General features: G+C 41.3%; 3 protein-coding genes across 5 annotated transcripts; 2 read left to right on the plus strand and 1 right to left on the minus strand.

The window, feature by feature from the left end:
* The first annotated feature begins 35 nt into the window (after positions 1-35).
* mon1bb (MON1 secretory trafficking family member Bb) lies at positions 36-6,357 on the plus strand. The gene is made up of 6 exons (XM_072452508.1): positions 36-191; positions 1,045-1,131; positions 1,203-1,754; positions 2,706-3,498; positions 4,468-4,615; positions 5,827-6,357. Exons 2-6 carry the CDS (start codon positions 1,062-1,064, stop codon positions 6,052-6,054), a joined length of 1,791 nt encoding a protein of 596 aa, XP_072308609.1. The 5' UTR covers positions 36-191; positions 1,045-1,061; the 3' UTR covers positions 6,055-6,357.
* Positions 6,358-7,007: 650 nt separating this feature from the next.
* brpf3a (bromodomain and PHD finger containing, 3a) lies at positions 7,008-16,246 on the minus strand. Of its 3 annotated transcripts, none has more exons than XM_072452499.1 (13): positions 15,902-16,246; positions 13,521-15,005; positions 12,347-12,503; positions 12,077-12,208; positions 11,584-11,712; positions 11,192-11,504; positions 10,250-10,534; positions 9,108-9,644; positions 8,982-9,033; positions 8,819-8,901; positions 8,641-8,735; positions 8,375-8,529; positions 7,008-8,291 (listed from the first exon to the last, which is right to left on the minus strand). In XM_072452499.1, the coding sequence occupies exons 2-13, from the start codon at positions 14,942-14,944 to the stop codon at positions 8,108-8,110; spliced, it is 3,546 nt and encodes a 1,181-aa protein (XP_072308600.1). In that variant the 5' UTR covers positions 14,945-15,005; positions 15,902-16,246; the 3' UTR covers positions 7,008-8,107. The 3 variants fall into 3 exon arrangements, with proteins under 3 accessions (XP_072308600.1, XP_072308601.1, XP_072308599.1); XM_072452500.1 differs by having other exon boundaries at positions 11,192-11,474; positions 13,521-15,009; XM_072452498.1 differs by having other exon boundaries at positions 13,521-15,009.
* A 700-nt stretch (positions 16,247-16,946) lies between these two features.
* LOC140365905 (probable glutamate receptor) lies at positions 16,947-27,720 on the plus strand. Its single transcript, XM_072452513.1, has 9 exons — positions 16,947-17,025; positions 18,833-18,864; positions 18,949-19,128; positions 20,804-21,027; positions 21,277-21,371; positions 21,682-21,899; positions 25,898-26,117; positions 26,848-27,095; positions 27,564-27,720. The coding sequence occupies exons 1-9, from the start codon at positions 16,962-16,964 to the stop codon at positions 27,663-27,665; spliced, it is 1,383 nt and encodes a 460-aa protein (XP_072308614.1). The 5' UTR covers positions 16,947-16,961; the 3' UTR covers positions 27,666-27,720.
* The last annotated feature ends 168 nt before the right edge of the window (positions 27,721-27,888 follow it).

The following is a 27,888-nucleotide window of genomic DNA, read 5'->3' on the forward strand; positions in this document are numbered from 1 at the left end:
TTCTGATTGGCTGATCCGTGACAGTCACAGTAAGAGATTCCGGAAGTTTGCCGCTGCTGTTGCGGTCGGGCAAAATTTGTTTTCTGTTTTACATTCTTCTCGACTTGGCATTTGCTCCCTCCAAAGCTTCAAATGAAACCTTGCTTAGCAATTTAGCGTCTGTCTCCAAGATTTCAACGGAAGCAGAAAGCGTGAGTTTTAGTCTTGATTTAGTTCATTTCTTAATCTCTAGCTGGTGCTTTATTATTCAGCTCGGGCCGTGAAATTGATCCATGCGTTGCGTTAAGCTCGCTAGCAGACTGTGCTAACGACCCGAAAAACAACATTTACAAGTAGTATCCGCATCATTCAACAGTTATTAAGTGGTACTGTCATCTAAAAAGACTACTCGTAAATTTGCTTTAGCATTTCGACACAGAAAACTTATTAGTCATGCTAACCAAACTGTATCTACCTATCCATTTCTTATCCTACAGTGTTTTTTATACCCCGAGTTCTTTTTTTAATATACACAAATGCATTTACTTATTTATTAAATCATTCAACCTTGTATTAACCCAACGACTACTGAAAATGTAGAGATATGGTCTTTTTATATATCATAATTGTTATAAGGTTTTTTCTTGATTGTTATAATGTTTTTTTTACAATACAATTTACAAAAACAAATAACATTCACTTCTCCCCTAATAATTGCGCTGATTGCACGTAAAGGCATGTTATATGATATGCAACATTTAAAAAACTAAACAGTAAGCAAGTGGGAAAAAATGTGATTCACAAAACAAAAATGCCATGGACATTCATTATATGGCTATGGTTTATGCTGCTGACATGTTTTAAATTCCTTTATCTGAGTTATTGTCCTTTTGAAAACCAGTTTTCCTCTTATCATGTGACTTAACCACTGGCCCAGTATAAGTGCTGCTATTCATAAGTTAAATCCGTGTTGACTTAGGGATGGAAGCCACAATTGTATCCATAAATACTCCATAATTATTTATTTTAATATAATTCGTGGTGTTTTATTGTGTGTGTCTTTAGGTGACTGGGATGGTAGAATGGAGGGAGACGGTCACCAAGAAGAAGAGGGCTTGACTATCAATGCCCAACCTTCTGCAAGCGACTCGGGTACATTCATATTCCTTTAATTGAATTCACATGTATGCTTTTCCCTTTTGTAATTGAATTTTCTTTTTTAGCTCAAAACCTGGCAACATCCCTGTCTCTTTTGGGAAGTCACATGTTTCCTGAGCCAGTGGAGAAAAGAGAAAGCAATGGAGTTAACATGGAGGGCGCTGCGGATTCAGACACATCGAGTATTACAACAGAGGAGGCTCAAACTGAAGCCAAACTGAGCTCAGACCAGATAACGACAGCAGAAACCGACAGCGCATCAAACACTGAGGATGCGGCCACGGACAACAGCCAAAGCGACTCGGGGGAATTTGTGGTCACGATGCTTGCCAAGGCGAAGCTTGAAGAGCAGGGTTTAGGGGTGAAGGGTCGCTCCTCTCCTCTTTTGGAGGCAGGGACCCAAGACATGCCGGCCTACATGTCGCACCGTGAGGAGGACGTGACTGCGGAGAGCTGGAGACAGCACAGGAAGCATGTTTTTGTGCTGAGCGAGGCGGGGAAACCGATCTACTCTCGCTATGGAAGTGAAGAGGCGCTCTCATCCACAATGGGAGTCATGATGGCCTTGGTGTCTTTTGTGCAAACCAGTGACAACATCATCCGCTCTGTCTATTCAGGTGAGGGCTGCACGCTGCATACTAATTATTCAGCTTGGTGTTGCTTTTACGTTTTGCACAAGACCTTTTTACATCCAGTATTTGTTACATTTGAGATAGTGTAGCTGTAGAGAGTTAATTTACAGACAAAAAGTCTACACAAATGCTTAAAAACCTAATAGTTTCATAATCATGTTTTTTTGACGCATTATGTTGATGTTCTTGCAGTCTGGTCTGAGCTCAGATCTAAAGACTTTGATTTGCTTTAAACCTTGATTCTGGATTTCGAGCCATTGTTTAGATTAAAAATCCACGTTGTATTTATAAATAAGTGTTTATCAAAGTTGAACTTTACAACCTTCCTGTTAAGGGTCAGGCACCTGCTCTGTGGAAATGGTAGTGGCATTAATCGTACCTAATATAAAACAAAACAAAGTCTGCACACTTACTCCAAAACTGCAGTTAATGCAGTTAAGACGTCTCGATCCTCCGAATGTTATTATAACAAAGTATCTTGAAAAACATTCTTACTGTGAGTGAAGTTGCCTCACCACAAATCAGACCCGTAACTTTGTAAAGTGTAGTCACCTGCTTGTCTTCATGGAGAGGGATAACCTTAATGTGTAACGTTCCAGGCAAAGTAACAACATCTCCATGGAGACAAGCAGGTGCTGAAGCTTCCACTAGAAATGTTGCATAGTGTTTCATTGAATTATTTAATACATTAATGATGACTGTAGTTGAATCTTGCAATATTAGTTTGATACGATTACCAAGATTACCAATAGTGTACGGTAGTACATTCACTGTTTTTTCATTACCCATGCAGATGATCAGATTCTTTTAATTGCTATTAGTGCAGTTTTCCTCTCACTTTTCAGTAATTCCAGTCTTTTATCTTAGCATTTTATCTTAGTCTGCCTTCTCATGTCTACTGTGTATCATAATTATTTTTGTGTTGCATTATTTCAGACGAACACTCAGTGGTTTTCCTCCAAAAGGGGCCCCTGGTCCTGGTCTGCGTCTCTTGCACCCGTCAATCCGAGCAACAGCTTCGCACTGAGCTCATGTACGTCTACTATCAGATCATCAGCATGCTCACCCAGGCCAGCATCACCCGCATTTTTGAGCACAAGAAAAACTACGACCTCCGGAGACTCTTGGCTGGTTCTGAGAAGATCCTGGACGGCCTTCTTAATTTAGTGGACTCGGACCCCAGTTTTTTGCTGGGAGCAGTGCACTGTTTGCCCCTTGCCTCCTCTCTCAGGGACTCCTTAAGCCAGATCTTGCAGAAAGCTATCACGCCCAACCTCGTCTTCTCCATTCTCATTGCGAAGAACCAGTTGCTGACTATTGTCCAAGAAAAAACTGTGATTGAAGATACCAGACTAGAACCGACCGATGTCCACCTCTTGCTAAATCTTATCGGGGCATCGTCTGCTTTTCAGGCTGGAGAAATATGGACTCCAATTTGCCTCCCGTTATTTAACCCTGACTGTTATTTTTATGCATACATTTCCTACCTGGACCCTCCCGAATGCACTGTTTGCCTGTTGCTGCTCTCGACAGACAAAGAGGCTTTCTACGCTGTAGCGGAATGCAAGAGGAAGATCGAGGAGGCCATGACGGCTCAAAACTCACTGAGCCTCATAGACAAGGCGCAGGCCTACAGCGTGAGCCATGTGGGCGTTTCAGACCTCAGACACTTCATGTACAAGCCCTTTGACGTGCCAGACAACTACCGCCAGCTCTCTCAGTTCACCAGGTATGTTTGCATGAAAAGCAGCCAAAAATTTCCCAAAGTGTCATATTTTGTTTGTTTTCTTGAAACTGGGGTACCTCATTTTCAAATCGCAAAAAGAGGGGAATATGTAAATCTGACTTGTTTTCACCAAGTTACTTTATTTATATATTCATTTATTTATTATCAACCTTCATCAGGTGAGATTGAGACATATTTTTAAGGGTGATCTGGGGCAAAGTGAAAAAAGACAGCACACACGTCCTTAAAAAATGTACATAATTAAGAGCCGTTTAAGCTCAACAGTGAAAAGCTCCATTAATAGTTGTACAAATGCTTCTTTGTAGATCTATTTTGGTCTTCATTGGGCCACCACAATCTCTCAGTTCACCAGCTGTTTCCTAAGGCGCACCAGCGCACTTGCACGCTTTCCTCGTCTGCAGGGTCTAAAAAGACTAATTCCGTAGCAGATGCAAAAAAAAAACTGAAACTAGATCCTTAGGAGTTGCAATTCTGATGGTTAAGAGCTTATCACGGATGTAAGAACACGCTGACACGCAATTTACGTACAAAACCAGACAAAACAAAGTGCACCGAAACACCAGGGCATTTGTCTGTGGCTTTATCTTAAAGGAAATCACCACACTTGTTTGCACATTTAATGGAATAATGAGTAGATTAATTATAACGCATTCAAGATTGGACTGTTGGGCAGCTCTCTCAGTTGAAAAGTAAAAAGTAGTAAAACTCAATTCAATTAAACTTGATTCCCTCAGCTTTGTTATGCAATAGCAGCTGCCATGATTCATTTATTTACCAAATTCGGAGGTCAAAGAAAAAAAATAGTTCTATACATTCCTGACCCTGTTTTTAGGAACCAAATTTCAAACGACGACGGCGTGAAACGGATCACGACAACAGTTCAGGTCATCTTAACCGACGCTGACAGTTTCACTAGTGCTCTGTTAACCCTGCTGCTCTTGCTTGTTTCAGCCCAGAGATGGAGGCTCCGTACAGCAGTGAGGAGGAGAAGACCAGGCTACTTGACCTTTACAGATACATGCACAGCCGCATCCACAGCACCTCGCGACCTCTCAAACTCATTTACCACGTGGCAGAGAAGGAGACCACGCTCGCCTGGGTACGAGGCCGCCCGTGCACTGACCTGACTGATGTTATTGTGCAAGTGGCGTAAAGCTATAGTTGGTCATTAGGGCGGCAACAATTAATCGACCGATCGTGACTATTCGGCTATCGTCGCACGGAAAAAACTTTCATAACAAAGACGGCGGCATGAATAAAATGTCACAATAGAATGAACTATTTATTATTTTCATCAATAATACACTTTATACGTAAATATTCTCTTTTCTAACCAAATACAGTTTAAAAAATACATTTCTAGGAAAGTCTCAAAGTGTTCAATCGAAATAACCGTTTGACTTGTCGATTGCTAAAATAATCGTTTATTGTTTTATTGCATCTGCACTGCATAGTAATAACATCTCCATGGAGACAAGCAGGTCAGAAATGTTACGTAGTGCATCTTTAAGTGACTAAACATGTTCAACTTCAAATGATTTCCAAACCCATTGTGCTGGGGCCTATTTTTCCTAAAACGCCTGACTAATTGGATTTTGACAATTATTTTTTAAAAGCTGGATTTTAAATCACGAAAAAGATATTTAGATATAAAGAAGTCCTATTGATTATTTGTTGTGTTCTAATATAATTTTTAATTTGTGGGTGTGGAGAACAAACTAACAAAATGGAATAAATACAAGAAAAACTCCTCATCACAACCAAAATTAGGATAATCAAGTACCTAAAATGGCAACTTGACAATTACATTTTAAAGGTCATAAAGGTTCTGTACCCGATATATTTCCTAGTTGAGTACAATCTGTTTTTCTCCAGTGCAGATTGTATGTGGTAAAAGTGGTTGTTAGTCTCAGAATGAGAACTCGGTTTGCATTCTGCATCTAACTAAAGAGCGTTGTATTCGCCGTAAACCAGGAAGTGCTGTGTTACCATGCTTGTTGTTAGCTTTAGTGTGACGGCCACAAAAAGTTGTGAAAAGTGCGTACACTCATCGCTGTGAATAATTAGGAATGCGTGAGAAGGTGAGGACTAGGAATAGGTTTGGACCGCTGCAAACCGTTTAAAATGAACTAGTTCTGTTTTTCACTTTTCCATGACTGTAAAAAGCAGGTACAGCTCCTTGAATTACTTTTCAGACAGACTCACTCTTAAATAGACCAAATGTTTAGTATTTGATCTGTCGAATGCCAGATTGTATCCAAATTTGTGCGCGCTTCAAATGAATAATGTTTCTGTCTCTTCCCTCTTTAGGTCACGAGTAAATTTGAGCTCTACACCTGCTTCAGTCCTCTGGTGACCAAGGCCTGTGCCATTACCGCCATCACTAAACTGTTACGGTGGATCAAAAAAGAGGAGGATCGCCTCTTCATTCGTTACCCCCCAAAATATTCAACCACCCCAAACCCCAGCAAGAGCTCTCGAAGCAGCAAGTCAGACCAGCAAGACTCCACGGACAATGGCTTCCTATCTCTCCTATGAAAGTCTTATTTTGACGGCACTCCAACACTAAGTTTTAAAAGTATTTAAGAAACAAAAAATATCTAGTGTTGCAATGTAATAAGAAGGAACGCTAAACCATCGTTGCTTTGGGTTTGAAATGGTCTGGCAAAAGTAGGACTAGTTTGTTTTAAATTGAATCGTGTGGTAGAGACGTCACAATAGTATTTAAAAGCTTTTTATAATATTTTACTACTGCGACTAGACATTTTCTTACAAATAGCGAACGTGTTAAGAGGAAGATTTAGGATTGTTGATGCAATACATTGTTTCTTTGTGGGAAAAGTTAGTTTTAGATGAGGCAAAACCACTTCTGTCTTTCCACCATTCAAACGCTACAGACGATGCTACACCTTTTTATAAAGTGTTTCTTTGTTTGACATAACAAAACAACTGGAACGGGCAGAGCAGGCGTGTGTCATGTGCTTTCATGCAATTGCCCAATATTTGAACAAGAGGGCTCATCCCAAACTGGGTAAACCGATGGCAGGAAATCCAGTCTGATACATGTGATCATTGTTTTTGTCAAACATACCGCGAGTACAATGCTCTTATGACTAGTATGAAGTTATAGCTTTTGGAAACTAGTTAATAAGATATGATAAAAAGAACATTTAAGTATTAAGGAAATGTCCACAGTATGAATTAAAGAGTTCCGGTTGCAGAAAGCCCTGTTTGTCCTTCTGGTTCCTTTTATTTAACCTTTCTCCCATGCGTTCATGCACAGACTCCGCTCATGACTGGGCATGTTTTTGCTGGTTTTCGAAATCCTGTTCCAAGCAGTACGAAGCAGACTTTTATCCTACATAAATACACACACTGACAATGACTAAAGCAACTTATTGTGAACAGAAAACACACTTCAACAGTTCAAACAGAATTTATTCTTTGTGAGAAAAATCTTTGATCTTGATTACTTACGACGAGACCCAAAATCTCCTTAAATACCCAAAACCAAGTCAGTACATTAGAGTTTGGTCACTTTGGCCTGCAGTGCTCCAGTCTGATCTCATATAATGGTGTGTATATCTCCACTATTACAAATATCTACTTTAGTGTCATACATAAACCTTCTCAATATCTTTTAAATAGCACTCTTAAACTGCCACGAATCATAAATTATATAATCTAAACTTGATTTGCATTCCTTAAATTATTTCATGTAGATCGATAAAAACATACATTTACATATTTACAGAACTATACACATGCACCTTTACTACATTGACTTTTTACATATATGTATATTATATATAAACACATTAACACTGCCACTCGGATATGGCCCTAGAGAAAACCATTTCAACTGATTGTGCTTCTCTTAAATTTGCACCAACCGTTTCAGTGAGAGACAGAAACAAATTAATCAGCGTTTTTCTAGTGGCTAAACATCACACTCACCACAAACTGTAGCTGCACCAAGAGTCTAGGATACAGTTTCACAATATGGAAAAACAATAAATACCTTTTCCATGTCATACCTGGACTGATATCTAGCCAAATGCTGTGATATTTTTTAAGTCTTCAAAAGTAGATTATCTGATGTATGATCTTTGAAAATTCTCTAAAATACTTGCAAAAATATTTGTAGAAAGCCTTAGAATAGAAGGATAAACATTAAGACGAGTCATAATCATTATTGGCTTTCATTTTCACAATAAATATTCAGAGCCAAAAATATTACACGTGTCCAGATATGACATGCTTTCATAAATGACATGTCCCGATGCATTCCTTGACACAAGGAGACAGTTCAATGGCCAACACAATATAAATACATTTGTATCCAGACAATGACATTTAGATATTTACAGTTGACCCACTTGGGCCTAAAAAAAACACACTAAAACAGTGGTATTAAGACATGATGGACATCACAAGCATGGACAAATCAATTCATGACAATGTCATCAAGCTTCAGCTCAATAAAATCTTCAGAATAAGGCAATCCTTTTTCTATATAAAACCATCAACATTTATGTTTCATAATCACCCTTTGGAAAAGCCCCCCAAGAGTCTTTGATACAAACTGAAGTCATATAAAATTGGAGGGAGTGAAGTTGAGGTTTTCTCTCACATGGTTCAGATGTTTCATGGCTCGGTTGTAGGCCGTGTGCACAGATTTACGAACACTTGGCTTCTTTCCCTCCATTAATCTCAGTTTGTCCAGTGTGTCGTCCGCCCCGAGTGGGACCAGCTTGTTTCGCGGGAGCCACTGCCTGAAAATCAACATGAAGCTTTTAGACAAAGGTCACCATGATGCAATGTTTCAGCCTGATTAACTCTGTCTGTCTCGACTCACCACGTCCTTTTGGCATCAAAGAACAGCACCAGGAAAAGCCTTTCCTCTCCTTCCGTCTCTCGGCCTTCTCCGAGTTTGAGCACCTCCACAGGAGGCACGGGAATAGGGATCCCATTGTGGAGCAGCCCTTCCTGGGGCATGTCTGGGTCAACAATCTGCAACAAAAACTCATGTCAGTGAATTATTATCCTGAGAAAAAGGCCACAACGCTCTTTTTCCTTCGTGTCAGCTGCAAAATGTACTGCCCATATCAAGCCAGTTCTCACCATGGCTGGATATGAAGGATACCCTCTGGTTTTGGCCCAAACTAAATCCAGAGGCGTCAGCTCTGAGTCAGTATCTTCTGACAGTGAAGAGCTGCCTGTGATGGGACAAAAAGGCAAATGTTCAGTTTATATTCATGTTGATCCTTTATTGGAGCAGGTCAACCTACTAAATTATGACACATACCAGCATCTCCATTTTCACTTTCAGGAACTTTAGCCAGAGCTGGTTTTCCCCGACTGCGTTTTGGGGGAGGACTGCAGCTGCAACATTCACAATAAGAGGTCAGTTTGAGTAAATGTTTAACTAACGTTTTTGAGAAAAACAAAAAACTCTTGCTCACTCTGGCTCTTCATCATCTTCAGCGTCTGAGCTGTGCTTCCCGTTGGTCAGACCTGACATCAACATTTCAGTGTCATCACTAAAACATGTTTGTTGATCAATATTATCGCATCATTTATAGTCATACCTTCTTCATTGAGTACTGCAGGTTTCTCCGCTTCACTGTACAAGCTGTGTCCTCTTGACCTCAGGTGGTGCGATGGAGAAGGTGGAGTGGGGGATGGCGTTGGGGGCAAGTTCACCTGGGTCAACCCTGGCGACTTGGGGCTGACAGGAGCACTATCAAGTCCATTTGTTTTGCCCTCAGATTCTTTCCCATTTTGCTGCGCCTTGCTTTTCCCCACCCGAACCCCATTTTTGGCCTTTTTAAAGAGCACAGATGTCCGGCGTCCTACTCCGACCACAGGCAGAGGCGGAGGGGGGGTGCCCAGGGGCGTGGCTTCGTGCTCTGCCTCTTGTTGGGACGACCGCGTTTCAGCGACCTCGGCCTCATCTTCCCCGTGACTCTTGCTACCGCTGCGGGACGATCTCTGGCGTTTGTAGGAGCGACCAGGTGATCTCCGTCCCCCAGAAATGATGCTCAGGTCAGGAGGCTCAAGAGGGGCATCGCCAGGTAGAGGGGACGACACTGGGCAAGTGAGTTCAAGCACTGGAGGGACATCATCTAGTACACAGAAGGTAAACGAACACTTTATAGAAGAGCCACAACAAGATTATTTAAGATTATAACATATTTGAAAAAACTGTCATCATGATTTGACACATTGTGTAATCAATGTAAATGCTGAAATGCCTCTAGTATCCCTGGGGTACTAAAGGCAAATAAGTCTGTATATTATAGATTGATTGTTTTTGTCATTTTAATTATGTTGATGTCTGTATATATTTTATTCAGTGTTTTAGTGTTGTCTCGATACTAACATTTCAAACTCAATTTTGATACTAAGGATTAGGCTCGATACCGATTTTGATACCACAATGATAGTAAAAACACTTTATGGTTGTACTTTTCAATACTAAATAATAGTACTTTCAAGACCATTCTAAAACTGTTCAGCAAAGGACAAATGTACTTTTTTGGGGATTCTTCTAGTATTGATACTTGTTACAATGAGTACCCTAACTGTACATACTATATACTTGTCATAGCTGTTTGCAGTGGACGCTCTCTGGCCCATGTGGAATGGAACCAGCTAATAGAATGTAGGCAGTCTTAAAAACACCGGAAGTCTATATTTAAATCTAATACAACTAACCGAACTGTATTACCTGAGTTTGAAATCCGCTTCTCCTCAGTCCGTCTCTTCCTCCCTCGCCCTCGCTCCTTCACTGGCTCCTCCTCGTCCACCGCTTTCTTGTCGTTCCCGTTGACGGTGTGCTGGTGGCTCATCTTCTGTCTGAGCGAGTTGATCTCTCTGCGCAGTAACCGGATCCGTTTGGTGCGACCGCCGCTGGTTTTCATGGATGTTACAATGTCTAATTTATCCAGTAAAGCCTTTAGCTGCTCCTCTGTCGTTAGGTGCAGCCTGTTCTCTGGATCCAGCAGGGAGTCAACTAAACAATGAGATATGGACTTTATTATTACAACATACGCTTCTCTAGTAGTACGGAGGACAAATGCACAAAAATAACATTGTATAAACCACACCGACTGTTCGTACTGGCTCTTAATATTAATCGTTGAGCATCTGGGCTCTCATTTGTAAAACTTCGGACTAAAAGTGTACACAGTGTTGGGGAGTAACTCAATCCATGTATCGAAAATATATATTCAGAATTTAGTCTTGAGTAGCTGTATTCTGGTACAGTTACTCTTTCTTTTGGTGGTATTCAATATACAATTTATTTTCTAAATTCAGAGGAAAACATTGTGTTATTTGATCATGCAATTTGGGCTTCAAACTGCACAGAGTTAGTGAAATAGAAAAATAGAAAACACAGCTTTTTCAGTGACAGCATTTTTTCCTTCTCCAATTTGTGATCAAGGTTCTATTATCTTATTAATAAATGTATAACAAACAGTAAAACAAAACAAAAAACTGTTTTAATCCCATGTTGTGTATTCACACTATAATATGATGCAACTCAATGTGAAAGTATTCAGACTACAAAAAGGGTCCCAAAAATGAGTTGAATGATTATCAGGTTTTGATTTGAACAGCTGTACCTTAAGATTGTATAAATATAATAATCCACTATCTAATGCCTCACCATCGTCCCATGTGCAGTTGTAGAAGCCATGTTTGCTGGTATCCTCTGGCAGATGCATCCCAGTGCTGGGGTCCAATCCAATGCTCTGAAACTGCCTTTGGGCTTGCCTGAGGATAGCTCCCCCCACGTCTTTCATCTGTAATGCCGTCTTATGAAACATGGTGTCCTTAGAGTTGTACTTGAGGCAGTTAGAGATCATGAGTTCAAAGTCCTTCTCCAGGTCTGAGATGGTGGCGTAGCCGTGTGCCTCCAGCTTGTTTCGCATCGTGACTAAGTCCATGGGCTGGGAAACAAACTCCAAGTAATCTGGGACCTCAATTAATCATAGAAAATTATCTTAGCTTATCGTTACGATACATAGACACGCATGTATAAAACATGTCTCAACTAACCTCGGACAGATTGACGGGTTGCAAGAATATTTTAGTCGTGTCCTTCTCTTGCAGTTGGTCCAAAGTGGTTCGAAGGAGCACAAACGCCGGGGTTAACTTTAGCTCAAGAGCAGCCTGCTGAATTTTCATCTGCAGCGAGGAAGGGAAATCATATCAATTAATATAAGTGTTATAGAAACACTTGCATTTTGTGTTTACTTGTGTTGTCTTTGACTAATTTGTTTGATGAGCAGAAACTGTGACAAACATGCAAAAAACAAATCAGGAAGAGGGTGAACACTTTTTCACACCACTCACTATACAGACACAAGCGCATGCGAAAAGACCTTTTAATAACAAAGATGGCAGCATTTTTAAAATCAAACTGTCCATATTCTATTTTTAGTTAAAAAATGTATTAAAAAATCTCCATGTACAATCAAAATTATCGTTTGCGTCGTCGACTAATAGAAAAACGACTAAAATCCTGGTTCGTTGCAGCCTTAGTTGGTACCTGATCCCTCTTTAGCCTCTCTCTCTTCCGGATGAGCTCGATTAGGAGCCTGGCTCTCTCCAGGTCCTGCCTCAGCTTCTGCCAGTATCTCAGCTCCTCTATCGCCGCACACAGCTTCTCATCAGGCTCCTTCTGTTAGACATAAACCAGACACATTAAGAGGGAATTTAATTTTTTCATTGCTACTTTTAAGCTTTTATTTGGCCACTAATCCCCTTCTTTTATTTCTGTTTATGGAATATCGTCCCATGCACGCTTGTGAATCTTTACCTGCTCAGTGGTTTTGTGGGTTTGCATATGGGAGTGTAGTCGTCGTATTAAAGGCATCCCGTTTCGAGACTGTCGCTTCAGTAACCAGTAGTTATGGAGTCTCTGCATGAACGTGTTTTTCCTCTGGACGTTTACTCCCGTGCAGATCTTATTCAGCCTGCAAATGTAGATGGCATTGGGTTATGTTGAAAGAGATTGTTTTGCTGTCGTTTTAATTACTACCTACAGTAGCAGCACAAGCACAATATAACACTCTCAGGGCCTAAGGTCGGATTTAGGTGAGATAATAAGATTTGATTCTAGTGATACATTCATATCGTAACTCTGTGCTGTTTATGGAAGCTCTACACACTTTGACTATTTATCTACAGCCTCCGTCAGTCTTTGGGTAAGTAACAAGTGGATTTTCTGTAAAAAGTGTAACATTTTCAGAAGTAGAGGGATTTAGTTACCTATTAAAGGCAATATAATAATAGTTACATGTGCATGAATTGTGACCCAAAAAAAACAAAACTGATTAAGTTAATGGTGTTGTGTGAATTTTTGGCTGGTTTAGTGTTAAATAACTGTGAGAATGGACTTTGACACTGGTATAAAAGTCCAAGTGTGAGAATTTTCCAGTGAATTTGAATTGAACTTGTACAGAAACGCTGACTCAGACAGACTGGTATGAGGCTGCCCCAAATAAATTGTATGTTTGCTGTAACCCGACCCAACATTTTTCAAGTGGGTAGGTAAAGTCTTTTTTTTTACTTTGAAGGCATAAAAAAAAATTCAAAATTTGTATATAAAATCCACCCATTTAATGATAATTAACTCGACTTTGTTTGAATGTTCGGACGCTTTGTTGGCACTCAGTGTCCCAGAATAGCGATCAATATAATTTTTTTCACCTACCAAGTCCAATAGCACATCACGCCACGCATCAGTCTGTCTTAAAACCATCAACTTATTCTTAATTCTCACCCTGTTTCCTCGCTTCGACCGATCTGTCGGCGCTTTTTTGAAAAAACGGACGGTGAATTGGCGAGATATAAGAAAAAAAAATATTTGGCATCAATTTGACAAAATGCTGATATTTTTATTTTAATTTTTTTACCAAGTCGGTTGGGTAACGGCAAACAGACATATTTTTTTGCTCTGCCTAACCCACAAGACTTTCTTTAATTTTTACCTGTGCGATGGTATTTGAGGCACGAGCAGCAGAGGCACATTGGACCGCCGCGTCCCTCCTCTGGTCCCCTTCTTCTTCTGCCCCTTCGTCCCCTTTTTATTTTGCGGCGATGGCGGGCTCTGGGTGTACGATCGTTGGCCCCTGTTGCCCCGCCCCCCCACCAGCCTGCCCTCCACCGATTCGTCTGCCGACCCATCCCGCCGCGCCCCCACCGGCGAATGATGCTCGCAGAACGCGGTCTTCTTGACCGAGAAAGTCGTTCCGTTCACTCCCGTCTCCCTCACCGGGTCGATCTTCATGAACAAACCCGCTTTCTGGGCACAGGTCACGTGGAAGGCCCGGTAGCAGTTGGCTTTGTGGCACTGTATTGACGCGCCCCTGCCCTTTTGCTTACAGAGATAGCATGTTAGCTTCCAGCGGGCAGGGGGGATGTTCTTTATCCCTTCAACTGGCTCCAAAAACACAGTATTGGCAAAGCAGACTTCTGGTATCCATATGGCACAAACTACATGAGCCCAGCGCCCATCACACGTTTGCTTGAAGGCACCTCCGCGATTGGGGCAGAGCACGCAGTCTACGGGGCGGGAGGGGGATTGCAAGCAGCAGCGACATAACCACTGGCCTTCTGGGACATAGGGAACGCCGTAGCACTCCTGATGCACTGCTAAATTACAGATATCGCAAAACAAAATCACGTTACTATTTAGGCATTCGTCGTCCAGGCAAACGCAGCAGAAGGCGTCCTCGTCGACAGCGCACTGGGCCAAAGCTTGGCTACGGGATTCTAATATGGACTCCCTCTCCAGGCGGTCGATGAGCAGTTCGAAAGTGTCCGGAGGTACCGAGGCCACACCGTCACGCACTCGCTTTTGGTTAACCATTTCTAACCAGGCTAAATCTTCTTCATCCATATCATACTCTGCCACATTGTCCTGTTCCTCCCCCGTTTTGTCTATAAAGCGATAATAGGCCGATGGCAGAGAAGGTGCTTCCGTAAGGCTTACGGATTTCAACACGCGAAATTTCGGTTCAGGCAAAGGCGACTGGTGCTGTGTCGAGTTCGTGTTTCCACTCTGCTGATGCGACCGCTGTTGATTCTTCCCGCTCTTCTTGATTTTGTTATTCGCTACTTTTCGACAAGACCTGGTTTTGCCCGGTGTCTTTTCATCGCTGTTCTCCTTGTTGCTGTTGCACTCCACAATATCCTGCGCCGTCATCTCATCGTCGGTAATGATGGGCAGGAGGTCGGAAATGTTGATGCGGTGGATTCTTCCCTCCAGGTCAACTTCCACGATTTTCTGAGCCTGTGCGTAGGTGAGCGTCTCCCGGGACGGAGAGAGCTGCAGTTTGTAAGGGGAGGAAGGTCGTGGGGCACCAGCGCCGCCCCGGCCCCGACCTCTGCCGCGACCTCGACCCCTGCCCATGATCGCGCTCCTGTGGGCGTCTCACATTCCCGCCTCCGTGTGTGTGTGGGACATACAGAAGCTTCCTTAAAACAGAAGGGAAGTTAATTATTAGGTCAACGCCTGGTTACTGAATAATAAAAATAAATGTTTACGTCACTTTTAACATTTTGATCAAATAATTTGTTTAGTATTGTTCTTAGACACAGATTTGTTCAATCCATCTGACCATGTCCAAGCAGCCTAGGCCAAATAGTGTGTAGCATTACAGTATTCCACATCAAGATTACTAAGTCGAATTTGGAATCAATTAGACCACAAATAACTATTAGGTTAACAGGTTAAAGTAATTTATGTTAGAATGTCATTATAAAATAACCACAAATGTACTCCATTCCTGTGTGGCCCTGTGTAAAATACAAGAGTGAAGAGTATTTAAACAAAGTGGTCAGTGACTGTTGAACTAAAAACAAATGATGTTACCTCAAGTACTCCCTGCACAAACAGCGAGTTACAGCCTTATTCCGCTGTTGTTACGCCATTGGTCTAAAGCTGAGCCCGTAACAGGACTGTCCAATCAGAAGGCATCTCCATCTACGTTTTCTGCTTTGCTCGACATAGTTCGGTTGCGCTGCGCTAAATACCTACCCGAGTATCTAACATCTGTCAGCCATTTTAAGCGAAGACCAGCGGACACAACATTTATATCGCACGTTGATTAGGATCGTAATTACGCACGGCAGCAGCCGTGAGTGCGCGGCTGCCCGGTCCGCGCTGCTGCTGCGTGTCTAAACCCACTGCGTGCAAAAACACGAGCGCAACGTTACAGTGCGCAACGCCTCGGCTTTGGCTGAAATTCAGAGGCTGCAGAAGCTGCTGATGTGATAAGGTTTCGGTCAGACAGGACACAGAAGTCGTGCGACAAAACCACAGAATATCTGCCTCAGACATAAAGGGTGAACACACAAGCGTCATTACCTCGTCCGGCGCTGGCCCGCAGAGAAGTGTCACGCACAATAAGCACCAGGCTAAAGCAGAGCCACTGACAGACCACAGCACAGCTCAGAGGCGGACATGCTCATGTTAGCTTAGCTAGCCGGTCATTCAGGAGCGGCAGTGTCATCTTCAGCACTGCCGTGTTCCGCCCAGAGCGCAGTGAGACGCGACAGCTGGAGCCGAGTCCATAGCAGAGGGCTGGACCATGTGGACAACACCGCTTATTATCACAAAAATGGTCAAATCACGAAGATATCAAATTTATGCGCCCTGGATGAGGCTAAATATTCAGTCAAGATGGCTAGAAAATACGCCCCTTTGGAAAAAAGCACACAGCCAGTCATAGGCCGTCACTTTAGCTCGCGCACAACGCGCACCGATCTTTGATTGGTCAAAACTCAAACCCGAGTCTAAGCGAGAAATCCGTGGATGTATTTTATATTTCCATGATCCAGTCATAGCCACGAACTACTGGAGCCAGAGCAACGCCTGATACATCTCCACCTGTGTATTTTATGTATCAGTGTAGTAGGTTAAAATAGATTAAACGTGCCTCTATTATATTAGTGCCATTTAGGCTCTGGACCCTCAACACTAAGCCTTTATTGGCCTAATGGACCCTATCACTATTATGTCCTATGTCTGCTACAGTTTAATTTTTAACTTTCATCTGTCAGCAAATAAAATGCATTAATTGTAGTAGGTGTAAGTGTGGATCACAAACGGAGACTGATCAGATTTGACTTTTCTATTTGCATATCCATCATATCAACATCTCTCATTTCTTGTTCATATTTAAACGTTTTCTTCTTTTACTTGTAAGTAAACAAGTCTGGGGCCACTCCCACTGAAGTCATCTCCCCTCTCTCCTCCCACAATCCCTTGCTTCACTCCTTCCATTTGAAAGATCACACTCCGGATCATAACCTCAGATCAGATCCTTCAGCGCTACAGATAGGACTTACACTAGTCTTTCTTTGCTCCACCAGGAGGCTAATTCACACCTCTATCCTAGTTTTTACTTTTCAGGACACACTTCAAGATGAGTCTGAGCTATGTTGTGCTCTTTATGTTTTTTCTGTTCGACACAAGAATAGGTCTTGCAGGTAAGATTCAATTTTCCATATTTGCTTGTTCTCAATAAATTGCAATTTAGCTTAGTTCAGTGATAACTTTAATTGGCCTTAATTGTGGGTTACGGACAAATAATTCCTTCCTAATTTAAAGATTTTTGTGAGGAAAAGATGTAATATTTTGGTTTGGATAGTTTACGTGCTATGATAGTGTTTAGCAGCCCATATTGTTGGGGTTAGGGTTCCATAATTTCCATAAAAAATTACAGCATTATTGATTTTGTATCTTAAATTCACGCTGTAGTTTCTGGTATTTTCTCACAGCTTGATTTAATAAAAACCCTTTCAAATAAATCATAGCTCTACTTCCTTTCCAATTTGGAAGCCCAAACGGGAAACAGGCCAGTAAAAGTTGTGATGAATTGAGCCTTGAAGCTAAACAAAGGCCCAGTGTCTTGCAGTGTTTCTGAAAAGGAGAATCTGATGGTTGTCAAAACTCACCCGTGGAGATTCAGACCCGGAATTTGGCCTTGATATGTTTTTCGATGGACTCTGACTGGTCTCCCACCTCACAGCGGCACAGCTTTGATATTTTGAACTAAAAATGTAGCTTTGAAATTATGCCAGGACGCAAGCTGTTTCAAATAACAGAACAAGTTAGAACTGAAGAGTCGAGGAAGTGGTCAGCATAAAAATACAGTGAACAGAAATTTGGTTTTGATTTGGCAAGTATATGACCCCCTTTTCCTTTTACAATTGGTTTGAAGCAATAACTCAACAATTATGATTAGTCATTTGTTTTATAAATAAGAGTTCAGATGCCAAGCAGGGTTGGGCCTGGTTAGTGCTGGATAAGACTATTGCATGATTACTATCATGAAGTTCTCATTGAGTGCATTTATAGAGGCACGAATAACCTGATTATGATTTTTTAAAATCATTTTTAAGTATCTTGGTTTCGTGGTTCTGCTGCTGTACTGCGCATGTGCGCACATTTGACAAGAGCAGCTCATTTCTCAAAAGTACTCAGACTTCTACCAGGGCTTTTTGATTTCTATTATTGTATCATTATCAATCATTTAAGTTGTCTTCTGTAGTGGTCCGTGTTGTTCTCAAACTGACGCTGTGGGACTTAAAAATGTCTTTTCCTGAAAATGTGACGGCGCTTTACAGTCACGTGCTCTTATTTCAACGTACTGTGTCCATCCGAGCTAAAAAGCAAAGCTGCTAACACGTTTAGCTCCTTGCCATATCCGTGCCATTGTTGCCATAATTACCACTCCATACATCCAGGATAGTCAGATGCTGCATGTAAACAGGGACACGAGTATCCTGGTTTTAAGCATTATTCGCGCGCACGTCAACGCATTCATTATAAGGTCTACGAGGAAAAAGATCTTTGTGCAGTTGCATTGAGCCTTCAGCAGAAAGTTTGGCTCATTTATACACAAAAACAATGCAAGGGAAAAACATTGGGTAATACTTGAGAGTGGTCAAGGCCTAAAAACTATACACACTGTTGCTAAGGTGTACATTTTTGCCTCGAATGTTCCACTGTATGGCATTACACGTATCCATCTTGCATTTTTCATTACTTAAAACAGAAACATTAAAAACATGCATTCGCACTAGTTCGAGACACGGAACAGCCTTTGAAACCTTTTCTATTGGACCACCTCCCCACAGATCTGACCTGTAACTTGGACTGATGGGGTCACCTGCTTGTTTTCAGACAGATACGTTTGAATAGTATAAATAACAGTCCAGACTTAGATTACTTAGATTTCCGAGGAGTAAAGCACCATCGTACCATCCTTTTACCTACGTCTGTGTCTTTCAGTGGAAACAGAGCTGAGAATCACCACAATAGAGGTACGACCAATTACATGACAACTGACAATTTCTGCCATCAAAGTATGCGGGTCGAGTCAATCTTTTTTTGTTCTGTATTTTCAGCAAGAGCCGTACGTCATGTCGAAAGGCACGGAGCTGGAGGGCTTCTGCATGGACCTGCTCCATGAAGTGGCCAAAAAAGTGGGCTTCACGTACAAAGTGCACCTGGTGAAAGACGGCTTCTACGGCAAAGTGGACGAGAGTGGGCGCTGGAAAGGGATGATCGGGGAGGTCGTCCGAGGGGTGAGGGAGGCTATTTCTAAAAAAAAATTCGAAACGGTGATTCACGCACTCTTTCTCCTGCAGAAATATGTCAAACTCAAACTGTTACTGGGACATATACTTTCTGTATGAGGTGATAGATACATGAAATTGCTTTCTTGGTGCAGTAATTGATAGAAAGTATAGTGGGATTAGTAGTGTTAGTTCTGCGCCAGTTCAAAATCTGTAAACATCTGAATCAGGGAGGTTTTATTGCCATTGAGAACAAAATTCACAAACTTGGAAATTGCCACGGCGAATTGGAGTGCTCCGTCAATAAGAACATCTGTCGGTCAACAACGGATGAAAGTAAAAAGTAAAGCAGTAAGAAGCTGAGCGTTCATCCATAAACCCAAACGTTGGCAGTTGTAAAGCACTTTGAATATGAACATTTGCGATACAGTTGTAAGTAACCCAGAGCAGAGGTGGGACAGTGGGTCTTTGAAGTAAAAATCAGGTGCGCCTCATGAACAAATTGAACCATTAAAATGCCATAAAAGACTTATAATGTGCCTTAATGTTCTTTGGATCTCTTCTGTTTTAATTTGACCGGGATCTTTATCCCCCTGCGAACTCTCTGGTCTTGCGGTGTTTTTATGTTTGTTGTTAAATGTTTCAATTTTGTGTATTGAAAAACGCCGTAAAAATCTTCTTGTTTTTGTACCTACATGTGAAATAAAAGACCTTCTTTAAACAGAAATGGAGGGCTAAGGTTTAATCTTGCTGTTATTTATAATGGGATACTGAACCCCTGGAAAGGTAGAGGACCAGGACCAGGACATTCAGATGCTAATCAGGTACTCAGGGTGGTTGAGCCAGGGTCTCACAAAGACAAAGAGGATTCTAATAGCCCATTAAGATTCTGAATAGGCTAGCTCGGTAGATACAAGGGGGGAGTTTCTGTTGAAACAAACAACTCTTTCTACTTCAGGAAGGCTCCGCCCAATGGGTGGGTCTTACCACAGAACAGTATTAATATCGGAGTTCTCGATCTAAATTCTTTTATTGACAATGACTCTTGGATGAGAGTCGAAACGTCTATTTTTTCAAACTGAGTCCAGATGACTACAACTGAAGCTTTTTCTACTATGGAACACGCCTGGACGAATGAGGGATTACACCGACCTACATGTGAAATATCGTACAATAGCTTAAAAAGATTGTCCAATTCACGTCTGATTATGAAGTTAAAAGCCATTTATGAGCCAAAAGATGTAATAGATTGTGCATTGGGATGACACAATATCAAATTTGAGTGTTACGATAGAAAAAAAAAACATTACGATTCAATGATTATTCACGATTTTCTTTCATTGCGGTGGTCTAACACATCACTGTTCCTCAAATTTGTGACCAGCTTTACGAAATTGAACTTTCTGAAAGACAAAATAAAGTTAAATGTGACAATAGCTGTCAGATAAGAAAACAGTTCCTTCCTTAACTATATTTTGGGCTGTATATTGAACAAAAAGTACCCCATTTTGCTTCTAACAGCTTTGCTTATTATTCTTTGGTTCTTACGATTATATTGCGACCTGAATAATCACGATTATTGATTAACTGAATCATCTTGACACCCCTTGGTAATATTTTTGTGTCCACTTCAAACATTTATTATAATTTAAACTTTTTTTTAATGACATTTTCTTTGTTTTAGGAGGCGGACCTGGCGGTTGCTCCTCTCACTCTAACAGCAGCGCGAGAGAAGGCCGTGGGGATGACCAAACCCTTCATGCAGACAGGAATCAGCATCCTGCTCCGAAGAGACCGCTCACAAACACAAGACTCCTTCACCTTCCTCACCCCATTTAGCACCCAGACCTGGATCTGCCTGCTAGTGGCCTATCTGGGGACTGCAGCTTGCATGTTTTTAATTGCACGGTCAGCAAAACACTTAATGTATGAATAGTTTATACATGGTTTGCTACTGGATTAGTCCGGCAGCTCTTAGTTTATGTATTCATTGAGACAGGGACAGTGCACAGTTTACATGAACCTTAACAGCAGAGATGCAGCGTACCAGGTTGTAGCTCAACAGCTAATTTCCACCTGTCGTCCCTGGGCAGTCTGATGTATTAAGCAATATATTCCATCCTTCAATACTAATAATAACATTGATGCCATTTGCAGGTTGAGTCCGTGTGAATGGGCTCCTCAAAGTGAACAGAGCGTGTTCAGTATTGTGCACAGTTTGTGGTATACAGCTGGAGGCCTGACTTTACAAGGTAAGTCACGTTTAACACATTCTCATTATGTTTCTTGCAAAATGAATTTAAAAACATAACATAAAATCCCAATAGCATGTGAAGTTAGCAATGGCGCAAATGATGAATAACAATTGTTTGGAACAGTACAAATCACAAATTACATCATATAAGAAAAGAGCACGAAAGAAAAAGAGAGTTACGCCCAAACAAAGTATACAAAAGTAGACACACAGCTTGAGTAAGTCTGTTCAAGTGTGTAAAGTTTCAGACATGATCTCATCTATTATAAACCTACTTTAAACCTGACATTTCTCTTCTGTCGTGTTAGGGGCCGGTCCTCATCCCAAGTCTCTCTCGGGGCGTGTGGTCTGCTGCTGTTGGTGGTTATTCACTCTGTTCCTTTTGGCCCGTTATTTTACAAACCTGAGCACTTCCAACACCACACAGTCCTCTCCTTTAGTGGTGAAAGGGTTTGAAGACCTGGCCAGTCAGGACAAGATGGAGTATGGGTGCCTGGCGGGCACGTCCACTCTTGCTTTCTTCAAGGTGGGTCCAAAAGCAGCATTAAAAGGATTGGGCAAATGTTTTGACCACCCGCTTCAACGTGCGATAAGCTGTGAAGCACCTCTTCAAAACATCCATCCATCTTTTCAGCAACGTTCTTTATGACATCAATGTTTTTTATGACATCGACTCGCTTTATGTATTCGATGAAGAGATGCCTTCATCTCTAATTCGACTGGTGTGTCACGTTTCAAGCATCGATTTTGTGTGTACTGCTATCACAGGAATTACAAAGACAAATAATAATAATAATACATGATGAGAAAGAATTAAAGAGGAACGGAACAACTGGAAAAAACAAAACAATAATCTAATGATAAAATAATAATAACAAATATAGCCGCAAGCGGCAATGATCGGCCCTCGCCACGCCGCCGCCACACCGCCGCCACGCCGCAAGAGGAGGGGGCGCTAACGCGCCCCAATTGTCCTTTTATTACGCCTACTGCTGAATCTGTGACGCTGTCACATCTTCTCCCCTTTGTTTTACCATCAAAAAGCTATTTTATTTTGAATTCTTGGCAAAATGTGCGGCTTTGCCGCACAGACACCGTGACTCTTTGAATGAAAATGTGGATAACTTTTGATGGTCCTGAAGATGAGTCTCACCAAATTTCAGGTTAATAGGGCTGACGCCCTGGGAGGAGTTTGTGAAAGTCTAAAGTGTAAACATGTTCTGGCGATTTCCCCATTGGAATAACATGAAAGGTTTCGGTCATCGTTACGGCAACGCCATAACAATTATGACATGGGTCTCATTGACTTTTTTGATGGGGATGCTAAAATTGAGTTGTGTGTCAAATTTCATATAATTTCGCAAAACTAAACATTTAACCTCCATATAAAATCTGTAGGGGGCGCTGTGGCGCCAAATGAATTTATTTCACTTCAAGTAGGTTTAGGGCAAAGAGTTTAACAACTGAATCTAATTTGACGCAATTCGGACTTTATCTGCGCAAACGGCAGAAATTTTAAATATGGGAGATTTCTGAAATTCTAGCTACAGTTTGCGGCTTCGCCGCACAGAGACCGTGACAGGTATCAATGTAATTTGGATAACTTTTGATGTCCCACTCCTCAGTAGCATTTTCACCAAATTTCAGCTTTTTAGGGCCAACGCCCTGGGAGGAGTTCGTAAAAGTACGACGTTTGGAAAAACTCCGAAGTCATGTTTAGCCATTTTTGAAGCAATATGGCCGGCATTTGGTTGGGCGGACGGCGTTGCCGTAATAATATTTTTTACTTCTCTTGTCACCATCTACCTCTGCGCCAAATTTCATGATTCTACGATTAGATTTTTTTTGGGTCATTTCCCATCTCTCAATGCATTTTTGGTACATTTGGGGGCGCTGACGCGCCAATTTTTTTATTTTAGAAAAGGGAAATGGCCAGAATGTAGAGAGGCACGATTTTTATAGGTGTGCAATTTTTTGTGACTTTTCGTCAATGTTCACTGGGTGAAAAATAGGGGGGTTGGTCCCGAGAAGAAGAAGAAGAAGAAGAAGAAGAAGAAGAAGAAGAAGAAGAAAGAATAATATTCCGATGCGAAAACAATGTTTCCCATTTTTCAAATGTCATAAACTATACATTTCACCTCATGGTGTGGGTCCCTGGTCACTGACGGGTACTTTCGTTAATTTTGAGTTATAATGTTCAATTTTTGCATTACATGCTTATATGCACGGAACATGCAAGAGATGGGGAACGTATTCGTGAGCTACTTAGCGCAAATGAGTGCTTTATATGGGGATGACGACCGCTTCGCGGTCGTCATCTCAATGTAAAGTGCTCGTTTAGTGCACACTTTTGCACGGGCTTCGCCCGTTTACAACGGTAATGTTCCATTTTCCTACTACTAATTAGTATGCACGGGGCGTGCATGAGTGAAGGAGTGCGTTAGTGAGTGTTTGGAAGTGGGCGAGCGCTTCGCGCTCGATTTCGTGCGCACTACGTGCGCACTTTCGCAGCCGTGCTTCGCACGGCCTTACGAGATTAATAGGCCTCTCGCCAGCTTGTGGCGCTCGGGCCTAATAATCTGGTAGTTTTTCTGAGGATCTGACATTTTCCTCAGCAATGGTTCATATAGAAGAGCCTGGGATCCACTATTATATACATATACATATACATTACATGTACACATATATACCTATACCTATGCACATACCTATACATATACCTATATATACACATACCCATACCTATACACATATGTAGGGTAATTATACTCGTTTCTTGCTCACACATTTGTACCAATATGGAATGTATATTCTCTGGGACTAGCCATTTCATCGTGGACAACACGTGTAGCACTTTAGGTAGTTAATGTTCATATTTATATTTAAAAGGGCACCATCTGAAGCTTGTTCAGCAAAACATTAATATCTACTCAGTCTCATTCTCTGAAGGGGAGTACACGATTCATTGACCGACAATTATAATTCTATAAAGATCAATACAAAGGCTCTATAAACCAGGATGGTTTTGTGTGGTTTAATAAACAAAGATATAAAATCAAATTAATGACACATTTGGTTACACAGGCTGTGCCTGGGCTCAACTTAGTTAGAAGAAATGCTGGTATTAAGAATTAGGTTTTGATTGGTTTTAGGGAATAATTCAAGGTCTTTAAATGCCACTCTGTAATCAGCCACTCTCAGGTCTCACGTGTCCAAGGAAGGTGTGGAGCGAGGCCTCCCACGTCTTTGCGTTCTCAGAGTCCTTTGCGTCCTTGGAGCTGTCCGGGAGCTGATGCTTGAGCAGGTTTAGCATTCGAAGAGTTTGATGGGTCCAGGGTTCGTTGAACTGTGCAATTTTTGATGAAGATGTTCGGGTCGTTTGGTGAAAGCCGAGTTTGGGAGACAATGCAGCCTCCCTGGTGGGGGAGGGGCCCCTGCGGGGGTCCCCGACCCGGTGTGTCGTCCTGGCAGGTCACGTGCCGGCGAAAGAAGAGAGGGAAGCAGAGCTGAGTCTGCTGTTTTATTGACCTGGGAGGAGTGGCCTAGTGGGAGTGGCTTTAACTCTTGGTCAAACTTATTCTCAGTTTGGGCAAATTTAACTCAAACCAGCAAAAATGACATGTGACCATAATAAAATACACAACATTGTCAACAAACACACATCAATAGCATGAATGATAATGAGCGTAATGAGGTAATGAGAAAGTACATTAAGTACGACATGAACACACTTCAAACCAGTTCTTGTGGCAAACGAAACTAAAACATGATTTAGTCACAAGTTTAGATCACACAGTCAGCATCAAGTTGGTTTAGATGTGAAATATAGTCATAAAGAAACGTAGTCCTGAGGAATGTCTCTTATCAGATTCAGGGGGAAGGGCTCTGGTGAAGACAGTTGTTGTTGTTGTTGTTGTTTTATGGCGGTTGGCATCCGAGTGTTGCATTACCGCCAGACTTTATTCCTCAGACTTTTCGTAGTCCTCAGACTCTGTCGTAGTCCGTAAAAGTGTCCTCTCCGTGGGGGGTCATTCCTTTACACCCAACACTATGCTTTGATTTCTGCAACTGTGTTGAGCTGTGAAAAGGTATTATCTTTCAATCGTCTTTTTGGGACATATGGGTCCCCTACACATACCTATACACATACCTATACATATACCTATGCATATACCTATACATATACACATACCTATACATATACACATACATATACACATACCTATACATATACCTATACACATACCTACACATATACACATACCTATACATATTCACATACATATACACATACCTATACATATACCTATACACATACATATACATATACATATACACATACACATACATATACACATACATATGCATATACATAATATGCATATACATATACATATCTTAAACCATCCACCTTGAGTGGATATGTCATTCCTCCTGATAAAGGTCATAAAAAGATCACAAATGTCCCTGAATATTTTCACTTATTTTCACTTTGCCCCATTTTTGTATTTATTTTTTGGGCAGAATTCCAAAGACATGATTCATCGAAGGATCTACGAGCACATAGAGAGGAGTAAGAGCTTTGTGTCTTCAATGGACGAAGGGGTGCGCAGGGCCAAAGAGGGAAACTACGCCTTCATCGGAGAGTCTGTGTCCCTGGATTTGGCCGTGGCTCATCACTGTGAACTGGTCCGGACTCACGAGGTCATCGGGATGAGAGGATACAGCATTGCGGCGCCTATTGGTAATGTGCAGATTTAAGATGGATGAAAAAGTAACGGCTATTTTAAGTGAAAGCCTTAATATAGAGCTGATGTGTGCCTTGCATTGTGTTGTTGCTTGGATTAGACTCTCGAGCCAGTAAAGTGAAATTAGGCCTCCTTGTAATGTTATGATTAATGGTAAATGTGCAACCATAAAAGCAAATTGGCAAATTTAAAATGCTTAAAGTCTATATGGCAGTTCCTCCTGTTTTTCCAATTATGAACTAGTTTGGTAGTATTGCACCTGTGGAAAATATTTATAGTTTTACATCCGTTACGTTGCAGTTTGTGAAGAAAGTAAAAGAAAATAAGAGTTTAAAAATACAGGAAGTGGAGCTGAGTTCTAAAACAGAATCCCTTTGTGATGTCATCAATATGCAACACATATTTCTGACAGTTTGAACAATCGTTCAACAAAATAAAGGTGTTATGTGGTTTTATTGGTTGTCAAATCATATAGTACACTATAGTGTAATTTAAATGGATTTTGGCTCTTGTTTACAGCCTGGTTGCTAGGTAACAGTTGTGGAATTACCTCTACCTATGTCATATTTGCTGCCCGTGTCTGACCAGGAAGAACAATTATAAACTTTACAAAAATGGGAAAGCTGGGGAGAAATGGGCAAAATGTTTTTGTAAAATATGAATTATAATTATGTTCACTATGTTTTAGTGAAATGTGTAGTCATAACTGGATGAACTCCTCTCCAGGATCCCCCCTCATAAAGAACTTGAGCGTGGCCATCCTGCAGCTGAGCGAGGCTGGGGATCTGGCGTACCTGCGCAGTAAATGGTGGACCAGTCAGTGCTTGGACCCGGACCAGACTGAGACCGCACAGGGACCTCCAAACGGCTTCAAAGGGCTGTTCCTGTTCTTGTCTCTGGGCCTCGGCCTGGGGCTCCTCCTGGCCCTCCTGGAGCTCATCACGCACAGTCGAAGCACCGCAGCAGAGCAGAAGGTACCGTTTTTCACATAAAGCGTACATTTAAAGTCACTTAAATAGTTTGGAATGCTTCATCACCAAAAAGCATTTGTCATAGATACATACGTACATTATTAGTGTTACGATTATTGTGAGAAAGAACATCACAATTGTAATTATTTATGATTGTTAACACCAAGGCCAAGCAACAGTGACTTTCATTCACATCTCAATAATAACCATTTCTCTAGTAGTGTGTGAACAGCTTATGAAATCAAACTTTCTGAATGAAGTAAAATGTTTGTGGCCAGATAGTAAGACACATTTTTGTATCTAGAGAATTAAAAGACTTAATTTTGAGTTGACTTATGAGTATCAATTATTCGAATAGTCTTGACATCCCTTGTTATGAAAAACGTCTACTATTTCAAGACTGTTATAAACCAATATTAAACCTTTTAGAGCTAAATTAACTTTATGATTCTGTGTTTTTTCCCCTTATAGAAGTCTTGTTGTGCCGTGCTGATCGAACAACTAAGTCTGCGCTTCAGGACCAACAAGGCGAGACCACAGGAAACGGCTGATAACAATAAGGACAAAGCATAAAAGCCAACAGCATTCTTTTAATAACATGACAGGAAACTTATTAACATTTACAATATTTACATATATTTGCATGTGTGACTAAAATAGTTTATTAATATCTTGTATTATTTTCAATTTGTAGTGCACATTTTCTTATATTTGTATGTGCAATTGGCACATACAAATACAAGACAAAGTAATTTGATTCTGTAAACACTTTAAACAAGGTGTGTCCAAACCTTTC

Source organism: Eucyclogobius newberryi, unplaced genomic scaffold (genome assembly GCF_026437365.1).
Source record: "Eucyclogobius newberryi isolate DKJ021-1_F unplaced genomic scaffold, fEucNew1.0.hap1 SCAF_19, whole genome shotgun sequence".
Classification (NCBI taxonomy): Eukaryota; Metazoa; Chordata; class Actinopteri; order Gobiiformes; family Gobiidae; genus Eucyclogobius; species Eucyclogobius newberryi.

Coding starts and splice junctions, on each gene's coding strand:
- brpf3a (XM_072452499.1), bottom strand. CDS start 14,944: ATGGGCAGGGGTCGAGGTCGCGGCAGAGGTCGGGGCCGGGGCGGCGCT. Junction 12,504..13,520: donor CCTCAAATACCATCGCACAG/GTAAAAATTAAA, acceptor CTACATTTGCAG/GCTGAATAAGATCTGCACGG. Junction 10,535..11,191: donor CAACTGCACATGGGACGATG/GTGAGGCATTAG, acceptor CTCATTGTTTAG/TTGACTCCCTGCTGGATCCA.
- LOC140365905 (XM_072452513.1), top strand. CDS start 16,962: ATGAGTCTGAGCTATGTTGTGCTCTTTATGTTTTTTCTGTTCGACACA. Junction 17,026..18,832: donor CACAAGAATAGGTCTTGCAG/GTAAGATTCAAT, acceptor TGTGTCTTTCAG/TGGAAACAGAGCTGAGAATC. Junction 18,865..18,948: donor TGAGAATCACCACAATAGAG/GTACGACCAATT, acceptor CTGTATTTTCAG/CAAGAGCCGTACGTCATGTC.
- mon1bb (XM_072452508.1), top strand. CDS start 1,062: ATGGAGGGAGACGGTCACCAAGAAGAAGAGGGCTTGACTATCAATGCC. Junction 1,755..2,705: donor CATCCGCTCTGTCTATTCAG/GTGAGGGCTGCA, acceptor GCATTATTTCAG/ACGAACACTCAGTGGTTTTC. Junction 3,499..4,467: donor CAGCTCTCTCAGTTCACCAG/GTATGTTTGCAT, acceptor TGCTTGTTTCAG/CCCAGAGATGGAGGCTCCGT.